Source organism: Puccinia triticina, chromosome 3A, assembly GCF_026914185.1.
Source record: "Puccinia triticina chromosome 3A, complete sequence".
Taxonomy (NCBI): Eukaryota; Fungi; Basidiomycota; class Pucciniomycetes; order Pucciniales; family Pucciniaceae; genus Puccinia; species Puccinia triticina.
Genome location: NC_070560.1, coordinates 2,717,093 through 2,741,593, shown reverse-complemented (window position 1 = coordinate 2,741,593; position 24,501 = coordinate 2,717,093). Strand labels below are relative to the sequence as shown.

The 24,501-nt window shown below is 48.3% G+C and overlaps 2 protein-coding genes across 2 annotated transcripts; both read right to left on the bottom strand.

Annotated features, from left to right (window-relative positions):
- Positions 1–6,283: 6,283 nt before the first annotated feature.
- PtA15_3A321 (uncharacterized protein) lies at positions 6,284–6,539 on the bottom strand (the record flags this gene model as incomplete). Its single annotated transcript, XM_053167278.1, has 2 exons — positions 6,284–6,362; positions 6,457–6,539. 2 exons carry the CDS (start codon positions 6,537–6,539, stop codon positions 6,284–6,286), a joined length of 162 nt encoding a protein of 53 aa, XP_053018510.1.
- A 4,134-nt stretch (positions 6,540–10,673) lies between these two features.
- On the bottom strand, positions 10,674–11,746 carry PtA15_3A320 (uncharacterized protein; the record flags this gene model as incomplete). Its single annotated transcript, XM_053167277.1, has 2 exons — positions 10,674–10,976; positions 11,744–11,746. The coding sequence occupies 2 exons, from the start codon at positions 11,744–11,746 to the stop codon at positions 10,674–10,676; spliced, it is 306 nt and encodes a 101-aa protein (XP_053018509.1).
- Positions 11,747–24,501: the final 12,755 nt, after the last annotated feature.

The window sequence follows — 24,501 nt, the reverse complement described above, 5'->3', positions numbered from 1 at the left end:
GCAACCCGGTCTCATCTATCAAAGCGTCTACGGGCCTAATCAGTCAGTCCCTGATGGAACAGGTAAGCCTTCCTCACATACATACCAGTCTAAGACTGAAGCAGCCAGGGTCCAGCAACTAACCAGACCCTTCCTACCGTCACAGACGAAGCCCAGTTGCCTAAGCCCTACGACCAGTCTGGTCAAGACCTGCCTACCGCAAACAACCTGAACCCCAAGAGGGTCAGTGCATAGCGACGCCAAACGGTACTACCTTATTCGTAAGAGAGTCTTTGCTTTCTCCTTAAAAGGAGACTCTAAAGCTCATTTTCACTCGCCCTTCTTTCGTTGCATTCTTTCCACATCTTAGCCATCCCCAGCTTGTTCACAACTCAACCAACACATTCATCTCCGATCCTATCCGCACATCAGCGCTTTCATATAACACCTACACCCACTTCAGTACATCGACGACCTCGTGCCAATCATCTGATTATTCTCTTTTCCTTGTTCTTTCCATTTTTCCTGCTCTCAAGCAATTCTTCTTTCATCTCTTTGATTCTTCGACCATTCCATTGTCTCGCACACTATCTAGTGTTTTCTCTCATCACTCGCTGCTTTATCAAATCGCGCTCCTGCTCTTAGGTATGACCTGAGCTCTTTTTGTTCTTTTCTATTAAAAAACTTGTATCATAAACATGACCCTGATAAGCAACATATCTCTTAGTCGTTTGAATTCTTGCAGATTTACAGTCTCGAACTCCAATCGATCCAATCCAACTCAAGACGAATCGACAAGAGCAGGACGCAGCTATGGCAGCCAACATCGGCAAAGAAGAACTCAAACAAATCCCTGTCCTCATTGGCAGCTCCAACTACCCAATCTGGTCCAATCGCATGGAAGGGCTTCTCACCAGGAATGGTCTCTTTGCGACCGTTACCACTAATCCAGGTCAAGCACCCAATGCTCGCGTTCGGGAACTTCTTGCAGAAACGGCCAATATCCTTTGTTCAAAGATAGGGGATTGTATCTATAACGGCATTGTCAAGCAACACCGGATCTCCAACGGATACAAAATCTGGTCAAAAATCAAAAGGACGTATGGTTCCAGCACGGCTCATGGCATCACTAGAGCCACCAATCGCTGGCACAATCTCAGATTTGACGGAGATCTCAACGCCTTCTTGGACCAAGTCGAAGTCTGTATGACTCACTTCAATTCAATTGGTCACATTCAGACAGAATCCGCAATCTGTGGGGCTATCTGCGGAAAAATCGGTGTCAAGAGAAGTGGAATAACGGATCCACTCATGATGAACAAGGTAATCATGAATGACTCCGAGCTGCTCATTGAGAAACTCCACGATCTCGCAAACAACGACGAGTCGTTTCACAAATTGGTTTCAGCTGAACGCGTTGGGACGGCCTTGTCTAGTACTCCAAGAACTCGACCGCCTCCAGGATGTTGGAACGGAGTACACAATCCTGAAGCTGCGCATCCCGAATCCAAATGCTGGGCACTTCACCCTGAGTTGCGTCCGGTCAGAAAGCCGCGCAATGCCGCTCCTACCAGTCTCAATTCCCAAGCTCCGGAACCCTCAAGTTCGTCCGCTCACAGCACTCCAGCTTTTGCTCACTGCGTCACGATTCAATGTCTTTCACACAACACGGATCCACTTGGGCCAGTCTTGGACTCAGGTGCATCTCACCATATGTTCAACGACCTCGCCTTCTTTAGGGACACCAGCATATGCAACATTCCAATCAGTACAGGAAACTCTTCAGGAGGTCTCATGGCCACTCGCAGCGGCACGGCAGTAATCTTTCAATCAGACGGAAAGGTTTTGGAACTCCCAGACTCTCTCTACGTTCCGGGTCTCAGCCGTCACTTGATATCCCTGGGCAAGCTCACCAAGAAAACCGTTGTCATCAACAGGGAGGGGACATTTCATCAAGTGATCATCGATGACAACTTCAAGTTCACTTATATAATGGTCAATGGTGTTCTTGAATTCACCACTGCTCTAGGACCGGTTTCCAGCTTTGTCACGATGCTTGCCACGAACACCCATTCCTCAAAGACCACACCCTTTCTCACCTGGCATGCACAACTTGGCCACGCTGGCATAGCTCAAATCAAACTGGCGCTGCCTGATGTGACTTTTGAACAACCAACCAATTGTGATCCTTGCATGAAGGGCAAAGCATGTCGTCTGCCGTTTAAAGGCCATTTCAATCCAACAAGTGGAGCGTTGGACGTGATACACGGTGACTTAGTGGGACCGGTTACTCCTTCAACTAACTCGGGTGCAAGATACTTTCTCACTCTCGTCGACCAACACACGGGCTATATCAGTGTCACTCTCCTCAAAGAAAAGTCTCAAGCTACCGCGGCAATCCTCGACTTCAAATGCTTCTTCAAAAATCAGACGGGAACAACGATGAAGAAACTAATCACTGATGGCGGAGGGGAATTCGTCAACAGAACTCTTTTGGAACATCTCAAGGAATCCGGAATTCAGCATAACGTTGCACCTCCCTACACCCCTCAGCACAACGGTGTGGCGGAAAGAGCAAACAAAACCATCATCAACATGGCGCGTTGCATGTTGATGCAGTCAGGACTAGCTAAGGAGTGGTGGGGTGAAGCGGTCAAGACAGCCATGGCAGTAACCAACTGCCTTCCCTCAGTCGGCAAAAACCAACCGTCAGCTCTAGAGCAACTCTTCAAGAAGACACCAAATCTCCGTTTCTTTCGACCTTTTGGGTGCAAGGCGTGGTTAGTTAAGCCAAATCAATTGCGCAAGGCGAAGTTTGATCCAGTAGCTTGGGAGGCAATCCTCATAGGTTACAGCAATGACTACTCCTGCTACAGGGTGGTTCGTCTCGAGGACAAGAAGGTTTTCAAAACTCGTCACGCCTACTTTGATGAGTCGGTTTTTCCCCAGCTCAACGCGATCACCTCCAGTCTTGATTCCTTTCCTCACTCGTCGCTTCCAGACTTTGTCTCAGAACCAATCCTTCCCTTTTCAAGAGAAGACTTGATAACTCAGCATGAGGAGGTTGATCACTCATTCCGGCTTGAAAACGACTTGATGGACATTGATGACTCATCTAGCTTAAACTCACATCACTCTGAGGATTCTGCCCCCGACGCTGGAGACGCTGAACCGGTCAGAAGACGAATCATTGTGCATGGACCAAGGCATCCCACTCAAATCAGCAGTACGATTGACTCGGAAAACATCCTGCACTACAACAGATGTTGATCTAACGCTTGCTCAGCTCACACCGTCGAACCAAAGAATCACAGACAAGCGATGGCCAGCGCTGAGAATGAGCAATGGAGAAAAGCTGAAGAAAAGGAAATTTCCAACATGATTCTTCACAATGTATGGATCAAGCGTCCCATGACTGCTGAAATGGAGGTCATCCCGTCAACCTGGGCACACAAGAAGAAGCTCGGCGCCAACAACGAGGTCACCAAGTACAAAGCTCGCATCTGCGCGCAAGGCTTTTGGCAGACTTACGGACTCAACTTTGAAATGAAATACGCACCAACCGGTAAACCGTCATCACTTCGGGTACTCCTCTCTTTTGCCATCACCAACTCGCTTCAGATTCATCAGCTAGACGTCAAGTCAGCCTTTCTCACCTGCGACTTAGAAGAAAAAGTGTTCATGAGTCCGCCACCGGGTTATCTTTCAAACAGCAACATCATCCTAGAATTGAAAAAGGCGATCTATGGGCTCAAGCAAGCTTCACTCGCATGGTACAAACGGCTCAGCTCCTTCCTATCCAGAATCGGTTTTCAAATCTCAGTTGCGGATCCGTGTGTGTTCTTTCGAATGACGTCTCCTGCAACATGGATTTTTGCGCATGTTGATGATCTGGTTATCATCAGTTCTGACCCACTTGTCTTCAAGAGCCAAATGAGTCAGGAATTCAACATCAAATATCTCGGCGAATCCACCTTTCTTCTGGGCATGAAACTCGACAGGGCTCCTGAAGGCATCATTTTGAATCAGTCTCAGTACATCGAACGAAAACTTGTTGAGTTTAATGCAGCCAACCTCCCACCTGCGTCTTGCCCAATCAACCCAAAGGATCACCTTTCCGCAGCCACCGCTGATGAGATCAGTCGCTTCAGAGAGCTTGGCGTCAACTACCGAGCAATGATTGGTTCGCTCAACTATCTCAGTATCCTCACGCGTCCGGACATCTCGTACGCCGTCAGCAAATTATCGCAATATCTCAAGAACCCAGGTGTCACGCATTACACGGCCGCCATGCAAGTATTTCAATACCTCAATGGCACGCGCGGCAGGGGCCTAGCGTTCTTCCGTTCAGCACACAGTGGCTTGCTAGCCTCGGTTGACTCTGACTGGGCCAACTGTCCTGACTCCCGCCAATCGCACACCGGCTTTCTCATCACCTTTAATGGACACATCGCTTCCTGGAAGTCTCGCAAACAGACGACGGTCTCTCTGTCCTCTACTGAAGCAGAGTACAAGGCTCTTGCAGACGCCTGCAAGGATGTCACCTGGCTGGTCATTCTCATCAACGAAATTCTTCCGGCGCATGATCTCCAAGCTCCAATCATTCAAGTCGACAATCGCGGTGCGATTGACTTGGCGCTAAGCCAGATTAGTCAAAATGGTTTCCGTACAAAGCACATGGACTTGCGCTTGCACTTTGTGCGGGAATTAGTCAAGGCTAAAATTGTCAGACTCAAGTACGTTCCGACTCATCTCAATTCGTCGGACTTTCTCACCAAACCGGTGGGTCGGTCTCACATCATCCGGTCACTTGAAGCTTTCACGTCAGACGTGATCCTGGAATTGTCTGCTTCTCCCCCAACGGCTCCAAGCATGGGGGGCTGTGAAACTTCACGTGAAAGCTTGAAGGACAAACCGGCACGCCTGGACTCCGTCAACAGTCTTGCAACTCATCCGTCTCAGCCACCGGTAACCCAGCAACCCGGTCTCATCTATCAAAGCGTCTACGGGCCTAATCAGTCAGTCCCTGATGGAACAGGTAAGCCTTCCTCACATACATACCAGTCTAAGACTGAAGCAGCCAGGGTCCAGCAACTAACCAGACCCTTCCTACCGTCACAGACGAAGCCCAGTTGCCTAAGCCCTACGACCAGTCTGGTCAAGACCTGCCTACCGCAAACAACCTGAACCCCAAGAGGGTCAGTGCATAGCGACGCCAAACGGTACTACCTTATTCGTAAGAGAGTCTTTGCTTCCTCCTTAAAAGGAGACTCTAAAGCTCATTTTCACTCGCTCTTCTTTCCACATCTTAGCCATCCCCAGCTTGTTCACAACTCAACCAACACATTCATCTCCGATCCTATCCGCACATCAGCGCTTTCATATAACACCTACACCCACTTCAGTACATCGACGACCTCGTGCCGATCATCTGATTATTCTCTTTTCCCTGTTCTTTCCATTTTTCCTGCTCTCAAGCAATTCTTATTTCATCTCTTTGATTCTTCGACCATTCCATTGTCTCGCACACTATCTAGTGTTGTCTCTCATCACTTGCTGCTTTATCAAATCGCGCTCCTGCTCTTAGGTATGACCTGAGCTCTTTTTGTTCTTTTCTATTAAAAACTTGTATCATAAACATGACCCTGATAGCAACATATCTCTTAGTCGTTTGAATTCTTGCAGTATTTACGCATAAAACTAACCTAATTAGTTTGATACGGTTTTTCAGCTCATCTTTGGATTTCCAATACACAATACGACTAACCTCGGGAATAGGAAATACGAGTTTCTTTTATTATTTGTGATTAGACTGTAGGGCAAGAATCCAAAAGCAAGCGCGCACTTACCTTTTTGTAAAAATATAAAAGAAGTTATCTTTGTTATTGTACCTTTTCCCCATGGTAATATTTTTGTTCTTTTTGTATCATTAGCATCAGCGCGAATATAAACATTATCATATCCAACCATTGTTCAAAGAGAGAATTCCAAAGAAATCATTCTTTTATTTTCCTGAATTGTTCCTGTTGTTGTCATTAGCTTGTCTGTAGACATTCGTGAAAAAATCATCTCTGGCCTGTCTGATTTTCCATTGTAGTACTCTAGTCATTACACCATACAGCCTAGCCACGTCAGACTCAGTAGCCCACACGGGTGAGCGGCGTGAGAGCTGATCCGCTGCGCTGCGCAAGAGGATAGCACGCCGCGCAGCCCGCATCCACTTTAAGAGTGGCAAAGTTCTGCAAATATCCGCGTCTCAAGGATCCTCTTTGAGTGTCCCCTTGCCTGCGCCATCCGCACCTGGTCAATCGACCCCACTGAGCAAGCCGGCCCGGGTAACAAACAACGTCGGACGGGCGCCGGCGAAATCGAGTCTCTCCTCTCTAGCGGGGGTTCAAGACCAAAGCAGTGCCTTGCCCTCTGCATCAAAGATTGGACACAACAATGGCTTGGACTCTGTCTCCGCCTCCGTTGCACTTGAGGCCGGTCATCTGGTCCTGCAAGTCGTCCCGGATGATAACTCTTGTCTCTTTAGAGCCGCCGGAATCTTGCTGGACCATGGCAATCATAATTCCTCTACTATTTGCATTGCTTGCGTCAGATCGTTGCCAATTCTTGCCCAACTGATAAACCCACTTGCTCTTCTCCCCCCCCCCCCCCCCTCTTCAAAAAAACATACACTCCTACCATCAAATGTGTACCAACAAATCATCCTGTGTTCCCCCTTGGCCCCCGTCAAATCTCTTCTCTCTACAGAAAATGGACTTGTCTTGTTTTGACAATTTGATGTCAAGATGTCCTTGTGAGACATAATTTGGAATGTAATTAGCCCTTCACCTGAGAGTAACAAATATTAATGGTGATGTGATTGGGGAGGTGCAACAGGATGGACCCTGGGCCTGCGGCGGCGAAGCTGCCATGGCCTCTAGTACTTAGAAGAAACAATTTATTTATCACAGGAATCATATATTTCTAGAGCTGGACCCTATCATCTGTTGGCGGGTACTTGACACCCGCAGGCGGTGTAAGACTCAAAAGTGGTAATGAAACCCTTTTGCTGAATGGTGAAGGGTATGATGAAGTTGCAAGCTCTGCCCTTCTATTATCAGTCAACAAGACCCAACAAGCTCAGCTTGGCAAGTTTTATTAAGTGATAGGTCTGGTCTGTTCCAGATGAAATCTGTTTGACTGGCAACGTGTAAGTGTTTTAATTACTTTGTTATAAGGGTTGAATTATTGTTATAAGGGTTGAGTTATTGTTATAAGGGTTTTAGGATTTGAGTGTGGATGAGTGTTGGGTGACTTGTGAGTTCTGGGTGAGGAACTGGGGAGCAGGCCACTGGGGGTGGAGAGAGCTCCTTTTATAGACAAAAGTGGAGCCCCAAAGGGGCTTGTGGGTTAGGGTTTCAGCTAATCTAGACAACAGGGTGAGGGATTTTAGCTGGTGGGAGTAGATACAAATGATGTCATAACCCCTCAGGGGTGCATGAATGGTGTCAGAATATACCACAGAACATTCTAAATATGCCAGGGGTGCATACATGATGTCAGAATATACAAAATAACATTCTAACACATGCATGAGGTGACAGTAGACTGCATGAGCTTTCATACAGGGAGAATTAGTGTATACACAAAGTCTGAGGCTGCAGAAACAGTGTAAATGATGTCATACTATGTATATAAAGGAGTGTATTTAGCTAATATGTAATGAGTGTAGCCTGACAGGGAGATGTATGTTTGTATCCTGTGGTATGTATAAGTGCACTACTGTGAAACTTGGGTTGAAGCAGGTGACAGCTGGGTTACTGGGGCTGGCCGTGTGATAGGTGTCCATGAGGTGTAACCTCCACACTAGAGGGGGTCCAGGGGTGCTTCCAGTGGTGACTAGGGGTGAAATTGGCCTTAGAATCCATTCCTGGGGTCAATTTGATGGTATCTTGAGGCCCAGTATGAGTAATTATGTGGCATAGAAAAAACTTTTTATTTTTCCACTTTTCCGTCTACGACAGCGGGTACCTGTGGAAGTGCGCAGGTGTCCACCCGGTGCGGGTGAGGGTGTCCAGTCTGTGTCCAAATTCAGGCACGTACCTGCGCACAAATAACCATTCTGCACAGCTCTGCTTGCCCCTAGTTACCATTGGCGGGTACTAGGTACCTGTGGATGGTTAACCGTGGAAGTATGCAGGTAAAAGCCAACAGGTGCGGGTGTCCATTCTGGGTCAAAATTCAGGAATTTACCTGCACCCGCTGCAGGTACCCAGGTGCAAAGTGCCAGCTCTATATATTTCATTCTATCATGTGTTTATAATAAATCCCAAAAAGCTCAAGATATGTTAGTGGTACACAAAAAGATACACGGGTAAGTTTGTGTGACACATTCTTTAGTTGCTGAATTTTTTCACAAAATATTTGAAGTTCTGCCGGGAAAAGTCCAGCAGAAAAAACATCATATTCATTCTGTATTTCTTAATTTTACATCATGTTTTGCTTTTTGAATCAGGAGTTGTGTATGACTTCAGACAATATCCCCAAATTCATTTGTGTACATATGGCTGAAAGTTATAAACAATTTTTGAAGGGTCCACCTAAGCCCCTGGCTCTGCATGAGCACTCAGGTTGGCATCATTTGGCTCAGTGATGAAAAATGTGACACACCAGCACAAATTTATAAATTTGTGTGACACATTCTTCAGTTGCTAATTTTTTTTTCCAGGGGAGTTAGTACTCTGGGACAAGTCCAGGGGAGCCTCAGATTACCCAGGGTTTGTGAATGAATTCAGAAAATCTCCTCAACAGGATTTCTGTACTGATGGATGAAAATCAGATACAATTATTGAAGGTATCAGCTAATTCTCCCCTGGGATTGTGGGGCACTCATCTTGGCATGATATGGCTGGGTGATGGTCTACGTGTCACACAAACACGTGCGCCGGTCATTGAGTGTACTGCCCTCGGTGGCCGGCGCAGACCGGTAATCGAGTGTACTGCCCTCAATGGCCGGCCTGTGCCGGTAATTGAGTGTACATAAATACTGCCCTCAATGGCCGGCGCAGCCTGGCCATCAAGGGGGGGCTGGTTTTGGCGTGGCAGGGTGTTCACTCCATACCAGCCTGGAGTGCCGGGTTGGGCACTCCAAATGGGGGCTGGTTTTGGAGTGAACAATCCTCCACTCCAAAAATCTTGGAGTGGTCCGGAGTTCACGCCTCTTTTGGCATGCATCTGGCAATTTTTTGGCGTGCCTAAAGACCAACCCATCTTTATTAGTGATGTAGTTCCACGCGCCTTGTGAAATGAACTCAGAGTTGGTTGTCAATGCTTTGTAGGATCATAGGAAACAGATCGGTCTTGGGTCATTGCTTGCATTTGAGATAACAAAAAAACTTGCTGTGAATCATCATTGGATTAATGGAACAAGGCTTAGGCCACACCATCCAAGTAATTTTTGTCTCCAGTTCACCTTTCATAGCCAAAGTGCAAGCCACAGATCATGCAGGGCTCATGCCGCGGTGCAACTTTTTTGTTGCAAATTCATCTCTAAAATGAAAAATTGATGAGTTTAATGCAATGTGATATTTTGACCAGGGACACCAATAATGTGAGGTGAATTGGCGTACAGGGTTAGGGGTGGTGTTAGACATCAGATTTGTCATTGCGGCAAACACTGCTTTGATCTTGAATGTTGCTTGTATCCAAGTATGAGGCCGTAAGCAACGTAGCCTTTACAGAAACAGAGATTAAGGCAAGTCCAACGATTCCATGGAGGTAACACATTGTCCTTTGATATTGATGGAATCAAGCTCCTGCATTGATTTTGTTCAACTATAAATGTAAGAAATAAATTTAGATCTTTGACTAGAGAAGGTAGGCTACAGCTTGCACCAAATATTTATGCAATTCAACCAGAGAAGAGAATGACTATCAAGGAGCAAGATTGATTTGTGAAAGGTTGACTGATAGAGGTGACCACTGTCTGATCAGGAATCTTTCCCCAATGTTGTCAGAGATTGGGAGAGAGCCCAAGCAAGAGCCAGCGACAATTATGTGGGCCATAATGAGCACTTGGCTGGTCAACAGGTTAATTTTGGCAATTGGGGAAAAGAAAAATCACACACAGATTTCCTGGGTGTGTTTTTAAGGTATCTGAGCCTATAAAACCGGCCGCCGGTCAGCCGGTCACTCTCACCCAGCTTTGACATGCCACTTGGTGCCTCAAACTCACCCCCATACTGCCCTCACCAGCCAAAAACCACCCAGAAGGGCAATGAAGAAAACAAACAGGACAGGAGGGATTCCTGCTCAACCTAAGCCCTAGCCACCCCTCCACCACCAATACCTATGCCAGGAACTCAGCCTGTGCATCAAAAGGTTAAAATTTTCTAGATGGTCTGGATTGAAGGGGAGAAAATGGAGAATTCATTGATGGGAAAAGGCAGAAAGGTTTCCTTTGCAGGAGCAGGACAATATTTTAGAGGCCAAGACAGAGACGCCAGGTACATTGGTATCAAAGACTATATTGGGAAGCGCAATCACCATGGGAGGCCTGCCACACCTGCTCAGTGCTTGGAAGCCAATTTCTTTCCACAAATCCTAACCTTATTTGCGGGCCTCTGTCCTTTTGGTTTGGTGATTGTCAAAGGGGCCCTGCGTGTGACAGCCAGCGTTCACTGTCCGTTTGCCTTCCAATTGGGGTCTCAAACAGCTGTGGCCGGCCACAGGATTGTCTTAGGAGTCGCAGAGGTTGACAGCGGCTCAGCTTTGAGTGTGATCCCGGCCCCAACCACAGACGCGGCCTCTTCCCTGCTCTGATTCAGCCTCTGGCTAGTTTGTTTGCGTTTCTTGGCTGGATTCCAGTCAGTACGCTCAAGCCCAAGCCTATTGAAATGGGACTCTGGCCTCCGCCAGAGGTTGGCCTTCTGCTCCGCATAGAACACCGCGACTGCCACGGGGTTGTATTTTGGGTAAAAAGGGAGCCAGTACTCCGGGTTGTTGAAAACCTGATGACCATGAAGTCAGCAGCTAACCCCACTAACCCCAGAGAAAAGAGAAGGATTCCGCCAACCTTGGCACCTGACCAGTGGGCTTGGATACTAGTTGGACCCTACCAACGGCTGAAAAGGAGCTAGCACGGGCCCAGAGAGCAACAGAGTATTACCTTGGTTGCTGGAGGTCCTTTGGAAAGGTGAAACGTGCCACACCATGGAGCAAGATCTGGAGTGGGCCGTGAGAGGAGAAACCCTGGAGGCCACACCCAGAGAAGGGAGCAGGAACTCACCACCTACATGGTTCCCAAAAAATAAATTTGAGTCAAATGGCAAAACATTCTTCTTGCAATGGTGAAAGGCTTTGGCTACGTGTAGCGCAGCGCAGCAGAAAGCACAGCGCTCTTTGGCCCGGCTGTGCTGCGCTATTTTGTAGCTTATTTTGGCTACGCTTGCGCTTTTTGGCACAAGTGTGTAGCTTTTCAAATTTTTAGCGGCTATTTTTAGCCATATTATAGCGCAAAAGTGCTGCGCTAACGCTATAAAGTGTGCTACGCTATTTTATAGCGCTTATTTTGTGGGGGGGAGAAAGTAACTTTTATTCTTTATTTTTGCTGCTAAGTGGAAAAATAAAAGAACAATTTTTTTTTTTTTTCTTTGATATTTTGTATTTTAAGCAAGAGTAGAGAGTATGAGTAGTAATTAAATGAAACTAGAGGCCAAGGCGGCTTTGCCGCTGCAAATTCAGGGTTAGGCCTCTACAAACTAATCACACCGCTCACCATTCTCCCTGTTTACATTTGTAAATTGAACACCAGTTTCCTAAGGGTTTTCAAAGTTGACCTGCATAAAATCAAATAAAAAATTATCACTCAGAAGTGTCATGTGCATGAAACTCAGCCTCCCTTTTGTCTACTCCCCCGCCGGTCACGCCTGTAACAACTGCCAAGACTCAAAACGCCGCTGCTCTGCCTTCACCCCTCAATCCAAGGGTTCTTGCAGACGCCGCAAATCACAAAACCACCCTCCGCCTTCTGGGCCACAAAGTTCTTGTGCAGAATGTTCCCCGTTGTAAGACTCAAAAGTGGTTGTGAAACCCTTTTGCTGAATGGAGAAGGGGATGATGGAGGTGCAAACTCTGCCCTTCTATACTATCAGATAACAAGACCCACCAAGCTAAGCTTGGCAAGTTTTAATCAAGTGATAGGTCTGGTCTAGTTCCAGATGAAGTTGTTTGATGACAGGTATGTGAAAGATGAGAGAATTTTATGAGGAGTGGAAAGGGTGAAAGTTGACTTGATGTTTCCGGTGGGGATTGAAAACAGGTCCTTGAGAGGGTGATATATAGAGTTGAGAAGAGTGCCTAGGCTGAGAAGGGTATATGTCTCAGTTGGGAGTTGAACCAGGAACTGGGTAACTCGTGACAGGCATGTGATATGTTAACCAAGAGAGATTTGAGAGTTATTAGAGTGAGTTCAGTGGTTATTGCAGATGACAGGGATGATATGGTATGTTATATGATATAAAGTATAAGAATAAAGATAATGGCTGATGGGTGATGTCTGTATAACTTGTGGGTACTGAACTGAGGGAAAAACAACTGGGGGGGAGAGAGCTCCTTATATAGACAAATGTGAGGGATTTTAGCTACAACGGGACCCTGGATGAGGGATTTTAGCTACAACGGGACCCTGGATGAGGGATTTTAGCTACAACGGGACCCTGGATGAGGGATTTTAGCTGGTGGGCTGCGTACAAGTGGTGTCAGAAGATACTAAATATAACAGGCAAAAAGTGGGGTAAGAAATGAAAGATGAGGTCATACTATGCAAGGAGTGCATGAACAAAGTGGGGAAATGTCAAATACAGAAGAAATGGGGTTGGTCCCCTGCATATGCAGTGGAGATAAGAGGGATAAAAAAGAGTATGTGTTTGGCTGGGGCTGAGTATGTGTATACCTGGGGAAGGAGACTTGAGGGGTGTGACAGGTTGATGACTGGGGCTGGCCGTGTCCATGAGGGTCCAAGAGGGTGTAACTTCCAATCCAGTGGGGCTCCAGTGACGCTTCCAGTGGTGAATAGGGGTAAAATTGGCCGTAGAATCCATTTGGTGGTATCTTGAGGCCTAGGGTGAGTAAATATATGTATGAGAAAATGTTTGATTTTTCACTTTTCTGTCTACCACACCGTCCGTCATCTCGGTTCAATCCCCCATCAAGAGGCCCTCTGCACATGGTGAGGATCTCATGAGACCTCCTCCCAAACATGCCAAGTGCTCCAGAGCCAAAGACTATGTCCGCAAGGCCAAGGAATGGGCCAACAAGCACAATGTCAACCAGCCCTCCTTCAATTACTGACTCAATTTCCCACAAGCGGCTCCTTTGTTGTCCGCTGCTGGACCGTCTACTACTCACTCAAAGCAACCCCCTGCAGAATCCTTGGAACGTTCTCAGAAACAACTGTGCCCAGCTGCTATGCACACCTTGGGTCTTGCCGCTTGATTTTCCGCTTGTCCACAAGACCCGTCGCCAATTGTGCTATTCCCCAAGCCCACATTTCCGCAAGCTCCAGGTACGTAAATTGTCTGATCCGCTACTGGTGTCTTTACTAACTCTGAGATCTCCGCACTAGCCACCCCAGCTAAGGGCACCGAGATGACTCGAGCCCAGTCTGCGCCAACCCACATGCCGCCTCCAAACCACTCCATCAATCATGGTGCAGTAATAGATCGCCCATTCAAGGAAATTTCCCGCAGTTTGCACCACACCTTCCCTGACAATCCCCTCTGGGAGGATGCAGTATTTCCCGCCACTGCCGTACTTGAATACCTGGACGCCTTCTGCAAATTTTACCACAACCTGCTCCATCTTGTCGCTGTTTTGCCCGCTCAACGCCCTCTCAGGTACGCGTCTCTTCTTGTTGGGATCCGCCAACTCGCCGAATGCCTTGAGCTAGCTGTTATTGTTCTCACTGACAAACGCACTCTCCAAGCCTGACGCAATCTAGGTGAAGAACTGCAAAACAAACCACACCCGGTACTGGTGTCTACGCCTTGGGTCTGCACCACTCCTCTTGTGGAGCGCACCCGTTGCGCCTCTTACTCCACCCTTCCCTAGCTTCCCTTTTCTTTCCGCTCCTCTCTGTTGTCTCTGTTCTTCTTGTATATAGTCACTCTACTGCGGGAAAGCTGGTAATACATGCACATTCTGAGCCCCACACGCCAAGGCCCGCCACTTGGAGAGAGACAAAGAGAACATAGTGAGCAAAAGGTCCGTCATCTTCCACAGTCCAACAAAAAATTTTATAAGTGCTTGGACCACCCCAGAAAGAGAACCACTTTAGTCCCCACACTACCACATTTTCTATTTTATCCTTCTTTTTTTTTTACATATCCGGCGCCCTTTACCGTAAACACAATCCTAGAAAAAGAGAAAAGCCGCAATCCCATAGAGAAAAACCTGATCTGCAGTCCAATAGAGAAACCAAGAGAGAAACCAATCCACAATCCAAGAGAGACATCCAGAGAAAAAAAAAATTAAAAAAATCCGCAAGGTACCTGGTCCACCCCAGAAGGATTTTCCGCACAAAAATCCCCGTACCCCGCACCTAAAAATACAGATAGACAACAAGCCAGTGAAACGTATAAAAAAAAGAAACCAAACTCTATAGGGTAACAAACATTCTGGGGTGGCTGTAGACCAGATAGCGCACCCCCTCACCAATAATCACTTGTGGCTTCCGCCTGCCACAACTCCCGCCCCAGCCCTTTACCGCTGTCCCCAGCTCCGCTGCAAAGGTGGAGGTGCAGGGTTTGCACCGTCCTTGTCTGATGCAACTGCTGAGCCTGAGGCTAAGTACATATTGGATATTCAAAATGCCCTAGTGAGACTTGATTTCAGGAAGGCTTGCTAAATTTAGCAGGCTCTAGCCAGAAATCAAGCCTGGGGCTTGTTAGCCCGGGGTGAGCCCGCACCAATGCGAGTGCCGGCCGGGTTAAGTTGCCAGAAATCGTCAACTTAACCCGACGAATGTGAATGCTCTTATCCTCAAATCCTATGAATCAAACTTTCCATTACATATAACCTCCCTTCAAGAGTTTATTCTTCACTCAAAGATACATAAACTGCCCCTAATACATCTGAACATTGGCGACAAATTCTCTTGAATATTGTTCATAGCTGTTTAAGAAGTAAGAGTATTAGTTGGTTCCTCACACTTGCCCGTCTGTTCCTGCTTGTACGGTGGACCTGGGCCGACATTGGTTGTGCCACCCAAAACAAAAACAAAAGATGAATTCTGACACCCGTTTCAGATACATATGCCGAGTACAGGCCGCAGTACATAGATACTGCAGTCTGCACTACGTCCACAACCTTCTTGGGTTCGAAGGGCATGTGTCAGCCTACGTGATGCCAAGGATATTATCCTTCTAGCTACACGTGGTGCAAAGCAAAAGATTAGAGTTATAAAACTCTAAGACAAAGTTATAAGGGTTAATTCCAACGTAATTGTTGGGAATTAGGGCGTAAGAATAAGGCAATTTGGGCCAATTTGGGCCAATTTGACGTAATAAAATGAATATAATTAATTTTAAGAGGGGCCTGATAAATCAGGGGTGTTTAATCCCTCTAGAATGAAGAACTGGGGCCTGTAAACAGGGGTGTTTCAAATCCCAGAAAGAAATAGCGGTGAATCTCAAGAGAAGGGGCTTAAACTTACTAGTATAAGACCCTAGGGGCACTTGAGGTTCTTCAGGCGTGAAGTTGGCCAGTTGGAGGCGCTCAGAAGAGGTAATCTTGAGGGCAGTGTGGTTACTGGACAGCTTCAGGGCGGAAATTGGGGCTAAAAATCACGAAAGTAGGTATTTTACCTGGGAAATCACAGGCTAAGGAGGCTGTTGAAGGCGGGTAAAATTCTAGTAGGTAATGTAAAGCTGGGGAATCTCCTTTTGGGCGGAGAAAGGGCCCTTTTTATAGCCTAGGCAGGCCTCCAGGGGCGCCCAGGGGACCGGGGGAAACTTGTGGGCGCATTCTGAGGCAATTTGGTTGCGCTAGAAGGCGCTGTGGGTCGTGGAACCTTGGGGCTTGGATACAAGGGTTGCCAAGGACCATTTACAGAGGTTCTGCGTGATTTTACACATCTTTACCACGCCATAGGGGCTGGTTGGGGGGTTGTGTGACACTTATTTCCGTGGAAATGTGCCACAGAATGTACTAGAACTGGATTCTGTGGAGTTGTACAAACTGGATTCTGTGGAGTTGTACATGTGTAAGCAGTGCTTTATACATGCTCTGGAAGCGCTCATTGAATGCTGCAGTTCATTTGAACCCTTCTATACATTTATTACATGTGTAGGTCATGTGTGCTGAGGCGTAGGAGGAAGCTAGGGCGCCTTCTATGCTCTCCTGCACACGCTACAAGGGGTATTCTGGTCTGGTGAGACGTGTAAGGTGTCCATATTTGATGACGTGGTTATTATACCTTATCTAGCTGTAAATTACATGTGTGTGGTACGTGTAACACATGTAATATTCCTATTGGGGCGTATTCTGGCCCATTCTTGGGTACTGGTAACCCAGGCGCTTTGGTTGCGGGCTGGTTTATGCATTATGCATATGTGTACACCACGCGTGGGGGCTTGAGCTCCAGGCAACAGGGCTCTACTGTTGTCAGGTGCGCCTGGCACAGAGCACGCGGGCTTGGATGCGCCACACAACATTATTACTATCTTCTAAACTATACACAACACCTCAGTTTCGTCACTGAAACTGGGGTAAAAGCATATGTGGTTATGTTTATAAGCATACGGGTGCAGTCACACGGGACGTGGTGCACCTGTCAAACTTTTGAAGTCAATTTACACAAGGAAGGAATAACAATTAAGGGTACCTTGAAGTGAGGTACCCTAGGTTAAATTAGGCTTGGATTCAGAATATGGAATAATATTCCAGGTTTTATATTTCTAATTATAATTAATAGCAGTACTAGTGTATCTTTCTTACGTAATAATATTTCATGTTTGCTTTTGATATTATGTCATGGTGGCTCTGACATAGTAGCCAGCTGACAGCATGCCCCCCGACCCTTCCGCCCAGAACAAGCCCATGAACTCCGGGCCAGGCCCGCTGATCAGGACCGCGCACACTCCGAACTTAGTCAGACCAGACCTCGGATCGGCCGCCGGAAGTGTGTTCTTTCGCCGGGGAGGCTCGGCCTATTTATGTTTGTTTGTCCGTCCCCCATCCTCCCACTCTGTTGGGAGGAGGGACGGCCAGGCCTGCTTGCATGACTTTGCCGGCATATTTTTGGGGCGCTCGCCTTGATTGTTTTTTTCAAGCGCGAACAAACGGACTGCTGCAGCTCGCGGATGTTCTCCAAAGAATTTTCACCTGACATACTAGCCAACAATGCCACTGAAATAGATCACCTTCCTGAATCACCCAGGCCCTTTATTTCCCTCAGCCAAGGGACAGCAAAGATTCCTACTCAAGATATCCTTAATAGTATCATTAGTGAGACCTCTGGCAGAAAAAAAATAATTATATATAAGACTTGATGTACAACCATCCTGAAGGCAGAGATTCCGACTCAAGGTACAAATTATCTAAACAACTGCCTACCACTGTCAAGTCTTCCAAAAGGGCACTCCAACCCAAATCACCACCACCCATAACAAGAAGAAACACATCACCTGGAAAAATTGGGTCAAAGCTCACACCAGAATCATGGGCACTTGGTGCTAAATTTGCTTCCAAACCTGAAAAACTTCAAAGAACTAACAGTTTTTTTTTCTTATCAGACTATGTGATGTAAGGTATGTACAATAGATTGATATATAAAGAAAAAGGAAAAAGTACCTAAGAGCAGGAACAGAGCCGCTCTCTACTTTTAAGTTGAGACTGAGATGAAGTAAGAAAAGAATAGTGTTGGCTTTTGGTGGTCTGTCATGGTCAACAACCATCATTAGCTAAACTTCCTTTCCTGCTCTCTCCTGAAGGTTTGTTTGAGCCTTACTTGTATTTGTGTCAGCCGCCTACTAGTCCAGACAGCGCAGGCGACGACAACCCTTGGGCCTCCACAAGCGCGGGCGGCCCGCAACCAAGTAAGGAAGGGCCTGGAGCCCTCGAGTGAGCACATTGATGTTGAAGGACTCAAGACTCGGGTATCGACCTCGAGTGAGCAAGTGAACACCGCCTGGGACCTCCTTAGAGATTCCCAGGAGGATAGATGGTCCGGTAGACCGGACCACAAGTCAGCCCAGCACAGCTGGGGTATAAGTACTGGGGAACCTTCCTACCAGGAAGGATCCCCCAGATCAGTTACCAAGCCCACCAATATTGTTGTATTCGACCACCAACGCCGACTTACAACGATTGGGGCCCATTGATCCACCTTTTCTCTTTTTTCCGACTTATCCCTCGACTTTCTGCGCTTCGTCTCGGTAAGTCGACCTTTTCTTCCTTTTCTCTCTCTCCGTCCTAGAAAGGACTCTCTCTCGAATCTCTTAGATTCCGGTTGTATTTGCTCAACCAGCCCCTCCAGACGGAGGCGCGGCTTTTCTCCTTGTGCTGCGGCCAAGTCGAGCACCGACAGACAGTCGTGACAGCTGAGATCAGCCGTCAAACCTTGATTATATCAACGGTTTCATTCAGTGCGTTGGCACTATAGAGGCACGCCCTGACATTTGGGGGCCTCATTGGGAAATTTCCTTTTCCTGAGCCTATATATACTCGATTATTATCCACTTACCAGTGTGATTTGATTTTTTCTCCCTCTCTAGGTTTGATTGTAAGACACGAGTCCCGAAATCGAACCCATTCTCTCGCGAAAACTTCTACCAGTAACAGTAGTAAGTTTTAGTTTTTCCCGCAAGTCAGGAAACCCCGACTCTAACAAGGATCTTGTTTTGCTAGTGTCTTCACGACAAACTTCCTTGCATAGTTTTTTTCAGTCGAACCGTCCAAGACCTGCGTCTGCCCCCGGGGAAGAACAAGTCCAACGAAACTCAGCTCCTCCAGCAGCTCCCCCAGTAGGATCCACCGAGGTCGCGGATCTTTTTGATCGATTGTTCAGACGAACCGGTAATACAGCCGATACTGTACCCCCGTCAACTACCTCCACTACTGCCCATCGGGACCCTGCAATAACCCAGGAATCTCCGGTGGCCACTGGCATTGATCCTGCTCTCTCTACCGCGAGTCGTCCCGCGCATCCAGCAATTGCCAGGTTAATCGACGACGTCAGATCCCGCGAGACATCCAATAGAGGCTCCACGGCGGAAGTCGAAAGAATCCTCACCCTTGGGGAACCGATCCGTCTCAACAGCACGGTACGGGGAGAATCTCCGGATAGCGTCGAATCCATTATTGTTGTAACCGAACCAGCAGGTTAGTTTTTCGAAATTAATACCATGACCCCTCCTAAGAAGACCAGCAGTAACACTGGGTCTCATGCCTCCTCTACTAGGTCCGCAAAACCCTCCCTCGTCCCGGCCGGCGAGTTTAAACGTGGCAGCGTCCCGCCTCGGTTGGAACCCAACAACGGAGCTTCTTCTGCAAACTCACCTGCGCTTCAAACAGGCGTTCCTGGAGGCTCGCGCGGGCAACAACCAGGAGGCGATGATACTCCTGCGGGACCAAGCCATCACGGCTCACAACAGCCTTGAACGATTGATCAGCCGGGAAATTCTGTTGTCTCTGACGGAGGGATGGAATCCCCACGTGACCCACCCAAACCACCCGGCGAACAGACAGCCAAACCACCCAGCGAACAACCTGGCAAGCATCCCCAGCCGACGCACTCGGGGCCAAAACCGCCCAGCAGCCTCTGTACGCCAACAGGCCCCTCCACCAGCGCCTCCGGCAAACGGGCCACAGGGAGCGGCTCAGCAAGCAGCTTGACCCCGACCGGGCCAGAACGGACCGGGACAGAACGGGATGGCATGGAATCTAGGATAAAAGCCTTCGTGCAGAATGCGCTTGATATCACGGTTTCTGATATTGTGAGCCGCGATAACAGCGACGACAAGCTTATACATGAGGTACAGAGCTTGCACGCCCGCATCTTTGAATTAGAACAACATATATTGCGCCTACCGCGGCATGATTCTCCCCCTGCTAAGGTTGAACCACCGAGCCCGCAGTGGACAGGCTACTTTGACCAAAAGTTCCTTCAACTCGAGCATAAACTGTTTGACCGTCTCCAGCAGAGAAGCTCCTCGCCTCAAGAGTCCCGGGCCAATAGCGACGTCGAACAAAAGCTGGAGGAACAGAGTGAGAATCAGCGTGTTGATTTCCTTAAGCTAAATGATAAAATCGACAGGGTAATGAGTCAATACCGCTCGGAAGGAGCCCGCCTGCGGGAAGAGATCTCTAGCCTGTCGGACACAGTCCAAACGGCTGTTAAATCCATTCCTAGCCGCGATGCCCCTCCCCATCTCGCCCATGCTCACCCCTATGCCCCCTCGGCTCGGCCTCCCCAGCGGGATGAGGGAGGCATTGACCCTGAATTAAAGAAGCGTCTGAACATGGCAATTGCTAAGTCAGATTGGCCTACCTTCTCGGGGGAAGGTGACTATGATCACCTACGTTTTGTGCAGTGGATAGACACCGCGCATAAGGACAGCCACGTGGATGACGAGTTCATTGTTCTGAAGCTCCTCACAATGCTCACGGGTACAGCACTGTTGTGGTACGAAACAATGCGGCTTTCTCACCATGACACTACCTGGGCGTTTTGGAGGACGGAGATTTGTAAGAAGTTTGGTCACTCCGCATGGAAACGGAAGAAGCAAAATGCCTTTTCATCCGACAGGTTCATTCCTGGCGAGACCGCACCGGCGCAGTGGGTCACGCGCCAGTACAATTGGCTCCGTTGCTTTGAGCCGACGATTGACAACGAGTCCATAAATTTTAAACTTTTGAACCTTATGGATAATGAGGTTGAGTACGCGGCCAAGAATGCTATGAAAAAGCCGGATGAAGATCTGAGCTCCTTCATTAACATCTTGAAGGACATCTGCGATAAAACCCGCCTTGGCCGTCGCCGTTTCCCTCCCAAGAGTACGCCGACCTCCCCAGCCACCCCTGCTAAGCCGCCGAGTGCGGTGGGAGATAAGGGTAAGGTTCCCTTGTCGGATGTTAAGTGTTATTCGTGCAAAGGAACGGGTCATACCTCCCGCACATGTCCCAAGAATGTTAACAGTGTTGACGAGGAGCCCGAGGCTGACCCCGCGACAGAACAAGGTAGCGACCATGAGGGTGAAGGCCCAATTATTGGGGCTATCTCTAGTAGCACGGCTGCTGTCGACACGTCCCGTGGTAGGAACAATTTGGTTCAGATGACTTGTTGTGACAAGGACTGTCTGGTCCTGCTGGATAGTGGCGCGGTCCGCTCGGTGGTCGGTAAAGGTTACTTGGCATGCTTCTGTCCCGGGTGGGAGAAGTTCATATTGCCCATTCAGCCTGGAAAATTCCACAGCGCGTCGGGAGCGCTGGTTCCTTTGGGTGTTGTTAATATACGCTTGGTATTACAGAATGTGCGAATGGTTATGAAGTTCTTGGTAATGGACAACATGTCTGCACGGTATTTTATTGTGGGTAATGATTACTTGTCCCATTATAAAATCTCCCTGTTGAATTCCGATAAGCGGCGCTTCACCATTGGGATCCGCACCTTTGACTTTGATGAAACTATCAATTCGATAACTCCGGAGCACGAGGTGGCGCTCTCCTTTGAAGAAGAGGCTCTACGGGATTGCAAGATCAGTGGCGAGATCACCGAGCTGCAACGGTCTGAGCTCCTCCAAGCCTTGTCGGAAAACAAAGCGGCCTTTGCTACAACGGACCAGCCTTTTGGGTCGATCAAAGGCCATGAGGTCGAAATCACTCTTACCGTGGATAAGACTTATCCCCTGGCGCTGCGTAAGTCTCCCTACCCGGCCAGCCCGCGCACCAGAGCGGCTATCGAAGAGCACGTGGAATTGTTGGTCAGGATGGGCATTTTACGCAAAGTAGGATCCAATGAGGGGGTTTCTATCACAACCCCGGTAATTATTGTATGGAACAAGGAGAAGTCTCGACTGGTAGGCGATTTCCGCGCTCTGAACTCCTATACGACTCCTGACCGATACCCGATGCCAAAGATCACTGAATCTTTGACTAAGCTGCATGGGGCTAAGTACATTACCTGCATGGATGTTCTGAAGGGCTTCCACCAGAACACTGTTAGCAAGGATAGCAGGCAGTTCCTGCGCATTATTTCTCATATGGGAATCCATGAGTACCTGCGCATGCCCTTTGGCATAAAGAACGCGCCATCTCACTTCCAACGCATGATGGATACGGAGTTCCGTATGGAACTGAGTGAGCTCTGGCTGATTATCTACATTGATGACATCATTGCCTTCACTGATACTTGGGAGGAGCATTTAACTAAATTGCGCATTGTTCTCCGAAAGGTCATTTCGATGGGTATGAAAATTTCGCTGACTAAGTGCTCTTTTGGTTTTTCGGAACTGAAGGCGTTAGGGCATATTGTTAATGGCCTGTCACTAGGAATTGATCAGAACCGCGTGGCGGCTGTCCTCCTGAAGCCTATTCCTGCTTCTGTTAAAGAACTACAGTCTTTCCTGGGCTTTGCGGGGTATTACCGCCTCCATATCAAAGACTTCAACCTTATGGCTTCCTGTTTATACAAAATCTGCAGCCCTAATGTAGCTTTTGAGATGACGCTTGAGCGGATTGAAGCGTATAAGGCGTTGCGCGTTGCTCTTACCACGGCGCCACTTCTGTTCCACCCGGACTCGCGCCGGCCGTTTCTTCTGTACGTCGATGCTTGTATGGAAGGTATTGGCGCGGCGCTTCACCAGATTCAGATGGTAGGTGATAAGGAGCAGGAGGGCCCGATTTGCTTTATATCACGGCAGCTGAAGGAATCCGAAAAGAAGTACGGTGCCTCACAGCTGGAGTGCCTCTGCCTGGTCTGGGCACTGGAGAAGCTGTATTATTACTTGGACGGTTGCGTTTTTACGGCAATTACCGACTGTGTCGCCTTGAAGTCCCTACTTAACATGAAAACCCCCAGTCGGCACATGATGCGCTGGCAAATTTCTATACAAGAATGGCGCGGTTCGATTACCATTGTGCATAGGGATGGGTTGGTCCATAAAAACGCGGATGGGCTGTCCAGGTGGGCATTGCCGAATGACAACAATAACCCGGCGTCCGACAAAGAAGAGGTTACGCGAGAGGTGCCCATCATGGCTATTAGTGTCAGTGGGTTATCTGACGAGTTTTGGGACTCCGTCGAGCGTAGCTACGACGCGAACAAAAACACGGCAGCCCTGGTTGGGATTCTTCGGTCTAAGTACCCCCAGCCGGATTTGATTTCCCAGTTGGAAGAGCCCTGGAAAGCAAACTTCGACGCCGGCCGTTTTATTCTCTTGGATGGCCTTCTATACCATCGCACCGGCAATCATTGTGCGTTAGTTCTGGTTGAAGAAGAGCATATACGCCTTATGCTCCACGAGTGTCACGATAATGTTGCGGCAGGCCATTTCTCGAAAGAAAGGACGGTGGAGCGGTTGCGAGTGTTGGCCTGGTGGCCGGGATGGACCGTTCGTGTGGAAAAGTACTGCTCCAGCTGTGACCGTTGCCAGAAAGCTAATAAAGCAACGGGCAGGCGATTTGGTTTGTTGCAAGCTATCGAGGAGCCTAAACAGCGCTGGGAAGTGATCAATATGGACTTTGTCACTGCGCTGCCGCCGGGGGGTAAGGACAGCTTTAACGCCGTTCTTGTTATTGTGGACCGTTTTTCTAAACAAGCACGGTTCTTGCCTTGCTATAAGGAGAACACTGCGCTGGATGTTGCGCTTCTGTTCTGGAATTCGGTTATCCATGATGTCGGTTGCCCTAAGGTCATCATCACTGATTGCAACCCCAAGTTCACCTCTGAGTTCTGGAAGAGTCTCTTCCAGCTTATGGGGACAAAGTTGTCGTTCTCTACGGCCTACCACCCGCAGACCGACGGGCTGGCTGAACGTATGATCCAGACGTTAGAGGACATGATCCGTCGGTACTGCGCGTTCGGGCTACAGTTCAAAGATAGTGAGGGTTATACCCACGATTGGGTCTCATTGCTACCAGCGTTGGAACACGCGTACAATTCCAGTGTCCACTCCAGCACGGGTAAGACGCCGTTTGAGCTTGAACAAGGTTGGATTCCGCATATGCCGCGGGACTTGGTCCTTAGTAAGGCAGTTACTCTGCACCCGTCTGCTGCACGGTTTCAAGAGATGATGCTGCGAGCCGAAGAGCAAGCCAGCTCCTGCCTGGCGGAGGCCGTTGCGTATAACAAGGAACGGTGGGACAAGTCACACCGCGACCATGACATATGTGTTGGCGACAGAGTACTTGTCTCGACCGTAAATTTTCAGAACTTGGGTGGCAACCGCAAGCTGAAGGACGCCTTTGTGGGGCCGTTTTTTGTTAAAGCTCTGCACGGGCGAAACGCCGTCGAGGTTGTTCTGACGGAAGGATTTG